This window comes from Colletotrichum godetiae (assembly GCF_030913485.1).
Source record: "Colletotrichum godetiae strain CBS 193.32 chromosome Unknown BDP55scaffold_49, whole genome shotgun sequence".
Classification (NCBI taxonomy): domain Eukaryota; kingdom Fungi; phylum Ascomycota; class Sordariomycetes; order Glomerellales; family Glomerellaceae; genus Colletotrichum; species Colletotrichum godetiae.
The window spans coordinates 107,361-118,648 of record NW_026851297.1 but is presented as its reverse complement, the minus strand read 5'-3'; the positions used below and the strand labels follow the sequence as shown (position 1 = coordinate 118,648).

General features: G+C 53.3%; 2 protein-coding genes across 2 annotated transcripts; both read right to left on the bottom strand.

Annotated features, from left to right (window-relative positions):
• Nucleotides 1-3,625: 3,625 nt before the first annotated feature.
• Nucleotides 3,626-5,700, bottom strand: BDP55DRAFT_298639 (3-beta hydroxysteroid dehydrogenase/isomerase). Its single transcript, XM_060566613.1, has 2 exons — nt 5,142-5,700; nt 3,626-5,086 (listed from the first exon to the last, which is right to left on the bottom strand). Exons 1-2 carry the CDS (start codon nt 5,383-5,385, stop codon nt 3,846-3,848), a joined length of 1,485 nt encoding a protein of 494 aa, XP_060425198.1. The 5' UTR covers nt 5,386-5,700; the 3' UTR covers nt 3,626-3,845.
• A 1,617-nt stretch (nt 5,701-7,317) lies between these two features.
• BDP55DRAFT_560978 (BcABA1, cytochrome P450 monooxygenase) lies at nt 7,318-9,123 on the bottom strand (the record flags this gene model as incomplete). The annotated part of the gene is made up of 5 exons (XM_060570041.1): nt 7,318-7,437; nt 7,525-7,845; nt 7,906-8,136; nt 8,200-8,263; nt 8,324-9,123. The coding sequence occupies 5 exons, from the start codon at nt 9,121-9,123 to the stop codon at nt 7,318-7,320; spliced, it is 1,536 nt and encodes a 511-aa protein (XP_060425197.1).
• Nucleotides 9,124-11,288: the final 2,165 nt, after the last annotated feature.

Below are 11,288 nucleotides of genomic sequence, written 5' to 3'. Positions count from 1 at the left end.
AGAAAGACAGGCAACGCATGGTTTGATTGCGCGGTACCTGTCTGGCCGACCGCGGTTTGGTTTTTTTTTTTTTTTCCTTTTCTCCTTCCCTCTGTTCCATTACTGTACCTCACACGTGCGTTTTTGCCCTCGCCTTCCCTTCTATTTCCACTAGGTAGGCCACGATGCCCGCGTCCGCACAGCAGCAATTGCACCGGCGCGTCCACGTCGGGTAGGTGCAAGGGTACAACGTACATGGCAGTCGCAAGTCGCCGGGCTTGGCCCGTTCCCACACAAACAAGGCCTGCAAAGATACGTACCGGCGGATACAGACGTGTGGCTGGGGTCCACATCGCAAATGTCGGGTCACAGTGGGGGAGAGGGGAAACCCAACCAGGAACAAATGCACCTCCTCCTCCAGTGCAGCCGCCATATCTCCGTCAAGAAAACTCCATTGAGGTTGCCGTTGCGGACTCGAGGTTTGATGATGGATTTCTCGCGGTGAGGTCAGAACTGAGAAGCGATACCGTCACCGGGAGGCGTGAGCGTCAGCCAATTCGCACAGACAGTCCGCGACTTTGCTGTTATCGGCAGGGGCGGGTCGTCAACCGACTAGCCGGGGAGGTACGTACCGTACATGGCCTTAATCAAGATAGGAACGCTACAAGGTTGCACATGGCGGGAATTGGATGTGTACGTATCTTCAAATCATCAGAGTGCATCTTTACAAGCAGAAGCTGAGACAGCGCCATCCCGCGAAGTTGTAATGGTTTAGTTCTTCTTTTTTACTCCCACAGCGCTGCGCAATCTCTGATACACTTGAGCCCAATCTCATAACAACATCGTCAATTGTCAAGTGCCGCGGCGGTGGATGCTCATATAAGGGAGGTAGTCAAGCAGGCATAGGGCGGCCCTGTCAGTACCACCTGGTCCCTGTCGCTTCAGACTTTGGAGACTGAAACTTTCATCGACCCTCGTGATGGCCTCATCCGCGTCGTCGCATCTTTTCCGCTTTCATTCCATAATTAATCCAGACATGACCCGGCACTTTGCGGCTTGCCTGTGCCACCGCGGCTTATGCCATGCCACCGGCCAGGCTGAGTGTTCACCCACACATGCACACGACACTCAGGGATTCGCCGGGAACGACAGAAGTCTTCCCGTCGAACCTTTGGCTAGTGAGTCTCTCATTACAACTCTTTAGGAGTGGCTGCTGCCAGTCGCGATGGGATGGGAATTGGCATGGCAGACCGCACGCCGCACGCGAGATTTCATTGACCAGGCGATGGTCGCAGCGCCAGGTGCTATTACAGTCGCATTCCTTGCGGTGCCTGTCTCATAACAAAACAGAGAGAAGCAAATTGAGATAGCAAGACTACTTGTAGAGAGGGGGGGAAAAAGTTCGCGCCCCATTGGCAGGTTATTGCACATTGCCCCCTCCCCTCCGCCGGCGTCTCCTTCAGATTTCAGATTTCGCAGGGCCCGGGCTTTTCATCTCGGTCTAACGTTACCCAACACAGCTCCACCTTCCGTTCTCCCAGTGAATAAGTGCGGTTTGTGGCAAGTGCGGTCAATGGTGTTCTTTCCTCGAGTTCCTCCGCTCCTCGGTCTGCAGAAACAGCACCATCCCCCAACGGTACTAGAACGGCAGGAACACTAGCCACAGATATGCAGCTTGGCTGTTGCCGTGGTCCGGGAGACTCGCAGGCACCACAGGACGCAGGTTGTGTGGGGGCAAGGGTATCTATTGCCAATCAATTCAACGCAACGCACTTTGCTCCGGGCGCCGTCCCATTTGCTGCTGCTTTTCCCCCCCTCGGTCTCTGGCTTTTCCCGTTACTGCCATCTGGTCCCGATGCCTCAGATTCATTGATTCCCCGATGATTCATTCAATGCCGGCAGGCTTGAAATACTTCCTGGCAGCATCTCTACGACTCTCTATTACACCAAATGCAACGTCAACCGCCGGTTCGTTAAAGAAGCAGCTGTGATGGTGTACCTTAAATCATCAGCTCCCGTCAAGACGTCGCATCTTCCGAAACAAACATGACCTTACCCGCCCCTTCTCACATCGCATCGCGTCGTCTTCTTCTTGGCGTCACTGGTTCCCTGCCTCACTCTTGTACCATGTCCTGTTTCTGTTTGCGAATCCCCTTGCCTTCCAAACACCCCTTTTTATCTATGTACTTCGCACACACTGACTACCGCAAAGTATCGAATAGCGGTACAGCAGAAGCCATGATACCAAGCCGACATCTCAGGATCAAGTTGATCAACGAACACTTCACTAGGTATTCGTACTTACCTTAGTGTCCGGTTGAGCCCGGCCCCATATCGAGAACCCTGTCCTGCTGGCCTTACAAATGCCTGCTGGTCGCTGCATCTTTTCGTGGAGCAGCCTATGGAGCAGCCCGGCGCCTGCGGATGCTCGTGCCCAAAGCTCCAACGCCGTTGGACGCCAGCCAACAATTACGGCACAAAGAGGCCGCCTCCCAACTCCAATGTCGATTTTTCCCCCGTCACAAAGACAATAAGTCTCTCAAATCGGCAACGCGGCCAGTCCACGCATCTTCTTGCAGTAACACTAACCCGAAATACCACCTGGCACCTGCGGCACTGGCACACCACGGTGAGCTGCCTCCCACGGCCTTGGGCGCTGAGCTACCACGAGCCTGCCGTCCAATCATCACACTCAATTGCATGCCCAGCTTTCTAGTGATCGTCATCAACAGCGACACTAGTTGTCTACACTAGTAGCCATCTGCACCAAACGCCTGGGGTATGCGGGAGGGGCTGGTCCCAAATTGCCTGAAGCAGAGCTCGATATCGGATGCAGAACTCGACTTTGGTCACTCACGGCAACGGTCATCCGCTTTTCATATGTCCCAGTTTCCGACAAGCGACGGTTGGGCAACAGAAACGGTCTCTCATCCAGTACAGAGGATATTGGTGGTTCACTCATGGCCAACATCGTGTTGTCTTCCAGCCAACCGCAAACATTCTCCATGTCTGTCGCACCGGCTTTGACCAGCCGACTGTCACTTACATCGGACCATCTTGCAGCGTCTGTTCCGCCATAGCTACATCCATCTCATCACACCCTCCCGTCTTCGCCAGCCACCCCGCGGACCAATTACGCGCATTTCTTGCGACGTTGCCAGATACTGCTCGCAAAGTTGGCCTAGACCTGCAAGAGGCTGCCGATACGAACTCTGCTTGCTGTATCCGCTGGCACGACCCCGCCACCAAGCTGACGAACACATCACCTAGCCAGCACCTTGCCACCAGCATTTGGCTTGTGGCTTCATCATCTGTTGAGTGGCTTGGCTTGTTGAGCTGCCTCAGCAAGGTATTCCCCCGTCCAGAAAGTCAATGGATCAATTCGCGAGGCCTTTCCAAGCTTGCGTCAAGGCTTGTGACGGACTGAATCGAAACACGATATCATGCCTCGGCATGGGGATTTCGGAAATTCCATCACAGAAACACCAAGAAGTGATCTTCGAAGCGCCATGCAGCCAACCCCAGCGCCGCCAACTTGGCAGGCCGGGGTTGTGGGGGCCGGGCGAGGATCCAGCTTCCGGATCTCCGTGTCGCGTCGAGACGTCGCCTGTCACCCTGCAGACAAGACTGTGGCACTTACATGGTCAACATCCGAAGCTCAGAACAAGACACTCCCAAGCGATTACCAACGGCGGGAAACCGCATTATTCACTTAAAAGAGCTACATCTCTTTCCTGAACACGGCGCCTGCAAAACCCGGCCATTTTCCACTGTGGAATTCGTCGCCTAAGCTATATTCCGACTTCCATCGACATACACAGATAGCGATCTCCTGCAGTCGACCGCACAGCTGGTGTTCTATAATCTCATGCTCTCCTCGCGACAGGCTCGACTCCAACCTCGAGCACATCCTTGACGATGCCCTTTTCGCTTCTGACTTTCTCGCCGTCGCTTCTTACCCACCGATTCCATGCGCCAAGCTGCATACAGAGTCCCTCCATGGTGGTGCACTTCGCTTGATATCCCAAACCGCCCTCCTCTGGTCGTCGACGAGCGTCCGCATCATTGATAATGGCATTGATGGCACCAGCCACGGAGGCAGGTTGCAACATGTATAACGGCAATCCGGGTTCCGAGAAGATCTTCTGTAACGCTGGCACACGCCAAAGTAACAAGCAATAAGCCTCGATACAATGGGCCAAGAGCAGCAATATCAGTGGCGGCGGGTACTGCACGTGAAAGGGTGTCACGCTGACCGACTGCACAAGTGTGTAGAAGTCCTTGAATATCGGAGGCGGCCCTCCATCTGTAACAAGAAATGGGCGGGCAGCCACTTTGTGCGCGTGGGGGCCGAGGAGAGCTGCTTCGTACTGCAGATGTGCCAGAGCCACATTGGCTCCATGGACCCAATTCTGCATAAAGGGCGCAGTGAAGGTAGGGAAACTGGCCATGCGTACCGTCGCTCCAACCAGGTAATCGTCTTTGTGGCCGTAAATGGCATTTCCCGGCCGGATGGCTCCGGTGCGGAAGCCCCCTGCCTGCGTGGGATCTTGTGGCACCTTATTCGCGCTGCAGACGATTCGCTCAGCTTCAGCCTTGCTCCTTGCATAGTTGGCAAAGAACTCTTCGTGAGAACGCAGTGGCTTCTTGAAGTCTACTTCATCGAGGACTTGGAAAAAGTTTGTCGGCCACCGACTCCACGGAGCATTGAAGAATTTGGTGGGTTTCAACGCCACACTGCAAGACGAGGTAAAGACGAGAACATCTGATCCTGCAGTCTTGGCTGCGGCAAGCACATGGGCGGTTCCTTTGGTGTTGACGAGGGAGCAACGGTCGTAGACTAGCTGGCTACGCTCCGAAGGACGAATGACGGCGGCGGTATGGAATACGGTTAACGGAAGATGTGCTACCGACTGTGGCCACGATCTTTCGAATGCGGCAGATGTTGCCGATTCGGAAGAAATGTCGGCTTGAGCAAAATCAACTCTGGATATCGGTCCCTCGCTCATGTCGTCACGGCCAGGGTTACGGAAGTCAATGATTCGAATAGCCTCTGGTGGATGGCCACGCGCAATGAGCTGAATGGCCAGCTGTCCTCCAACCAGGCCTAACTCATACAAGGGTCAGCGGCAATACGTGAGGATTCTACGCAGAATACTTGCCAGAGCCTCCAACAATGATGTATCGTCGATCCAATTTCGGCGGCAAGTGCGGCGTCCAGTCAATGGGCTGTTTCTCCATGCGCTCAAATGTACGCTTGATTTTCTCTGGCGTCCATCGATCCGGCGACACCCGCAGAGCCTCAGGGTAGATCGTCGACATGGCGCGGTTGATCTTCCAGAGATATGCCAGCAAAGCCGCCAGCAAGCCTAGGGCGACCCTCGAGGTCCATGATTCCAGCACCATGTTGGTCAAGGTCCACCCGTCCGTCTTGGATTTGGAGCTCCCGCGTCGAACGACTGGTGTGAAGTCGGCGCACTGCGACTTCCTGAACGACACAGGCGATGATTTTAGGTGCAGCTGGAGAAAGAAGCTTGTTTTTCCATGACGCAACGCTAAAGGAGGGGGGGAGCCGGGAGGCTTTTTATGCCGGATTCCCTTTTTCAAGACGCGCTCCTTGCCCGTCGCATCTGAAATTCGAGCCGATCAATGCGCTAAACGCTTTTCCCATGAAATCCCAGAGCTTCCCCACCTCGCCGGCCCTTGCGCCGAAATGGCATTCTACAGCACCGGGGTTATTAGTCTGAACACCTCGGAGCTGGAGAGAGCAGCAGCCGATGGCCCCATCAGGTGCACGAAGATCGCGAGGGTCAGTGGTCGCCGGTCAGCCTCTTGAGAAGACGCCCTTGACCAGCCAATGACTCTGCAACGGCACGAAAAAGTCGACGGGATCCCTCAAGGATCCGAATTTAGATGGCTCTTATTCGTATTCTAACCGAGTTGTGTAGGCTTTTACTAAGTGGTCCCCGTTCAGAAAAAATCCCGGCACCCGCTGCTACTCCAACTCGAAGGGAGAGGAGAGGGTGGGGCTGGAAGCTACCGTTCGGCACGTAGACTTTCGTCCGGTGCGACCCGAAACCGAACGTGGGGTGCACCGGCGTCGCGCGGTCCCGTGTGGTTCAACCTAGGTATGCTCCCAACAAGTCCCAGCTGATAATCGTGGGGAAGCTCTCCACGAGATCTCGTTGCCCTATTTTGGGTGAGAGCGACATGGGCGCTAATTGGTTCCAGGTACCCCGTACACTTCGTCTTCCTCTGTCAGCTTTTCCTTATTCCCCGCATAGATGACTTCGTGTGCTACGCGAAAGACATGCAGCATAACGTGCGCGCGGCGCACGGGAGTAGGCGCTCTGTCAGAACCTTATCGTGCCTGGTTGACGATCCATGCCATGATTTCATGTTCGTCATCGATGCTAGGGCCTGTTCAGGTCATGTGCGCGCGGCAGATTGGACGATTTCCCCGACTACGTGGGAAGTCAGACCAAGGGCTCTTTTGGGATAACGATGATCGAAGTCGATTACTCCGATCGGAGCCCGAAGCTGAGCCTGATCACCTAGGTATGTTACTGCTTGGAGATATTTCCAGAAAGAAATTGGAAAAGAAAAACGGATGGAAAGGAAAGGAATAGGGGGGGAATACTGACCATATAATTCACGCCCCCTGCCCAGACTCGAACAGCGCGCCCCTCAGTCAACCCGGACTCTGACTTCATGGGAGTATTTGTTTTTATGTTAATCACTCGGCCACCTCGCACACAGCTTGACCTGACCCACCGACCTAGACGGACGCTGCTGTGCCGGTGACGGGAATGGAACTGAGGGGGGGGGGGGGGGTTATATACCCCTGGGTGCCTGAGGTAGGTACCTAAGTGAAGGTGAGGGTGGAGGAAGGAGGGACGGGACGTGGAGGTAAGAAGGAGCGAATGCTCTACCTCGCCGGTTGTGCGAGGCTTGTCATCCTGGATTCATCTCCCATACTCTTGCTGACATCAACGTACTAATGTAACGCACGTGGACACTTGAGATGTTACAAACATCGTGCAAATGTGATGGCACAAGCGAAGCTGTCCTTTGAAAGTGAATTTTAGGATAACATTATCTGCTGGTTGACATGTTTACATGAGAATGACTGACAGTATGAAGCTGCCATGGAGCGTAGACAAGTTAAGTTTTGTTCCAGAGACTTGATTCTTGCAACCGAACCAGGCCTACTAACCCCATCAAATTGTTGCCTCTCCATGCTTACATTCGTCGAGAAGGGAAATTCAATCACCGAAACCATTCATCTAAGAAGAACGCAATTCTCATCTGTCAAACGACAGACGCAGCGGTGAAGTCCTAACTGATATCCGAAATCGTCACCTTGGTCCACATGTTCTCCTCCACAAAGATATTATAACTTTGCGAATTCCACGGCCGAACCGGATCCGCAAGCTCAAAATCGAAGTTACGCATCAGCTTTACCAAAAACGTCAGCATCCGCATCCGAAGCAAATACAAGACGGTTCGCCAAGTATCGAGTAAAGAAAACTTGATCAACATTACCTCAAAGAAAGCCTTATATAGCTCCATAAACGCCACCGGTTTACCAGCACACATATACCGCCCATACCCAAACGCCATCTCCACGTCGCGCTCCATGCTCATCCTAGCCGCGTCGTCAACCTCGAGAAACCGCTCCGGTCGGAAGAGCTCCGCGTCCTCGCCGAAGAGCGCAGGCGACTTCAAAAGTCCGGGGGCGTTCATGCCGATGGCGGTGCCGCCAGGGATGAACTTGCCGTCGATGGTGTCGCCTTGGGGAGGGACGGTTTTGGGGTAGAGGCCTGTTGCTGGGGCGCGGATGCGGATGCCCTCGTAGATCAGTGCCTTATGAGTTTTTCAGCATCAGCGCCATGGATCCAGGGTTGGGGATTTTTGAACACGTACCCGTAGGAATGGGATTCTGCTGCCTTGATCAAAGGTGATTGGGGTCGAGACTCCCGAGGCGACAGCGTCCCGAATGACACGCTTGAACTTATGGTAGATTCTGGGGTTGCACATGAGATGGAGCATGGTGATGCGGATTACGGAGGCGGTGGTGTCGGAGCCGGCGACGAGGGCGAAGAGGCCTTCTGCTTCGCATTCTTGCTGCGTCATGCCGTTCTTGATCCAAGATCCCTAGTCAGATCCATCAGTGACAGCTCCCAGGGGGGAAGACCAGATTCGTCAATGTAGACGCACCAACATATCCTTCTGAGGCTTCGAGGTGGGCTTGAACCTCTCTCCGACGTACTTTTCAGCAATCCTAAACACCACCAGTCAGAGATCTTCCAAGGACTACACTCCCGCAATGCAAGAGACTCACCCCATCATCTGCCCAAGCCCAATCTTATCCGTCGTCCTTGGCCCGAGCCACCGCAAAAACAACTTTGAGAACCGAATCGTCCGGATCCACGGTGTATCTAACGTAATCGCAATCAACGGCCAATTGTCCCTCATCTGCCCTATAAACCCAAACACATCCGCATCAGCCTTCAAGTGCCCAAACGGCCTCCCAAACGCCGCGGTGGTAATCACATCCATGGTCAGATACGCCGGCAAAACCCCCATATCCACCAACTTCCCTCCACCACCACCTCCCGCATCATACGCATACCTCTCCCTCAAAAGCCTCACTAAACTAACAACCTGCACATCAACACTCGGCTCCAATAAATCCACCTCCCTCCCCGCATACGCCGCCGCCGTCTTGGCCTTCATCCGATCGTGTTCTCCTTTATCGAGCGTGGTGAACATGGTTTCCTGGTAAGGGTTGAAGCGGCTCGAAAAGTACCACGAGTCCTTGCCGTAGTCGCTACGGACGGCGTTGATGCGGCGCAGGACGGAGGGGTCGTCGGTGAGGAGCTCGTTGGGGCCGACGCGGACGAGGCGGGAGGCGAGGCGGGTGTTGAGGGTGCGGTAGAGCTCTTCTTGGCGGGCGGAGCGGGCAAGGAGGAAAAGGGGCAGGTAGGAGATGTTGGAGAGGGGGGTGTAGGAGGGGATGTGGCGGAGGCGGGTGTAGGTACGGAGTGTGGTGAGGGCGTAGGTGAGGGTTAGGAGGATGAGGGTGAGGGAGAACCATTGGAGGGGGTAGAGGGAAGGGGATGGGAGGTTTGGGAGGGTCATGGTGGGTGGTTGTGGTTGTGGTGCTGGAGTTGGATGTTGGAATGTTTCTCGTCGAGACTTTGGACTTTGACATCCAGGAGGTTGAGTCTTCGCGGGATGAGAAGGGTCATTTGTATCGCTTTCACTATCTGCTGTGTACATACAGAGAGATTCAGAGCCCAGACGCGATTATCACGCTTATATGGAGATGTCAGCACCACGTCGCACCGCAGGTCCCCATGGCGGCCTTCAAGATGTCGATCTCCCAGGTTTTTCAACATTCGTCGCAAAAGTCTGAGATCTGATTCAAAATGTCTTTTATACCATTCGCTCGACTACTACAGTATGCAGAGTCGGACGGTGTCGGCCCCGCTTGCCCGCCACTTAGCGCCCGTTTTATGTAGTATTTTTTGATTAGGTGATGAGAGTCGCATGCATTCACACGACAGTGAGGGGATACGGTTTCGCGGCATGTAAGACCTAAGAAATGGCAAAGCCGAAGATGATCCGGTTCGGAATATGTTTGCGTCGCATTCAAGAAGAGGTGATTTGAAAGCTAGAGTTTTCAAGTGAATTTAGTCGCCAACGACGGATATTGCGATGCGTGACGTAAGGTGTTTGTACTTCAGCTACTGCAGCTAGATGATGGACCTTATCTCAAAGGGATGCTAAAAACTGTCATTACTCCCGTTCTAGAAAGGCAATGAGACGCTACTTACTGACTCTTGCTCTCCGCTTTTAGTACTTTGACCTAAGGTGGTTTGCTACATAGGCTAGATAGTCGTCTCAAAATTCAGCAGGGATGATGTTTGAGATATCAAGCCTTTGCCGGCTGGCCTCTTTGTTTCCGGCGGATCAAGTCATCTGAGGTATTTGCATAGATGTCACGAGAGATTTTGTATCTATCAAGATCGAGCCTGGGCATGGTGTCTAACGGCAAAAGGCCAAATTTGCGGCCAGAAGCTATGCCCCAGTCAACGGGATAAGTTATGATGAGGCCCCAGCTCGCAGTTGCTGAGAGACATGGAGTCCAGCCTTGCTACGACTCATTGGTGGCAGACATAAAGGCGTCTCCAGATGCGTCAGAGTTGTTTCTCAACCGCCGGATATCTCCCGCTCCTCCCTATCTGCATTGGGTGCCGAGTGTACGTTCCCAGAGGGTCAGGAGTGAATGACAGGTCTAACTGTGGCTCCTGAGTGGAAGCATAGTGACACAGTACTGGAGCAAACAGGACATATATCAAACTACAGGATTGATTAAATCATATAGAACGAAAATCTCTGCTCAAAATTGTCTTGAAGAGGTGCCTATGAAACCTCCCATGTCTTTGCCGCATCCTTGGTAGTGAGAAAAGGTCGACTAGAATTAACCGCCCTCTAAATACTCATAGCCTAGGAAGTATATCATAGCTGGATGGACGACACCCGGTTGCAGTTAGTTCCAAGCAGTGTTGATACCTAACCCATGAACTATAAGGTAATACTGCCCTCAATTGCCTATCCTTGTTCAGGGCTAATGTAGTCTCCGTCTGGGAGTCTGCAACTAAAGAACCAGTTCGTTCTAACCAGAAGAGCCTATTGTTTGAGCGCTGATATCTTCGTATTTCCTTGAAAAGTTCTAAATCACCGGAAGCTTGAGTCTTATGATCCAGCTTGTTGTCTGGGACCTTTGTAGGGCTAGACAAGGAGAAGCTATTGACGTCGGACGACAAACGGAAGCGGAGAGTGGGGCCGGATCTGGCTCGGCCCCTCTGAAGATCACTCGGATGTCACCGATTACGAGGATGTACCTTCAAACGACGTCAAGTCGAACTGGCTTGTTGAAGTTGAGTGGAATTGTTCAAGTATAGGCCATTGCTAGAGCCTCAAAGTTGTTGAAGGACTAGCACCCCAAAGTGCTCTCAGTAGTTCTCTTCATCAAAGGCACTATCTGTACCAAAGTGGCAAGATCTTCGTCTGCAGTTCCCGAAAGTCAATGCCTTGGACCCCGGATTCCCTGCACGGACCACTCGTAGAAAGAAGAGAAGATCTGGCAGCTGATGAGTGAGCGGTGAAGATACTCGACGCAATTGAAGCCTGACAGCTGTCTGTTTCTGCCTTGATAGCCAGGTGAAGAAGGAAACAGCATCTTTGAGCTTGATATCCCGTCGTATATCGCACCTGCTGCCGTGAGAAAGACTGGTTGG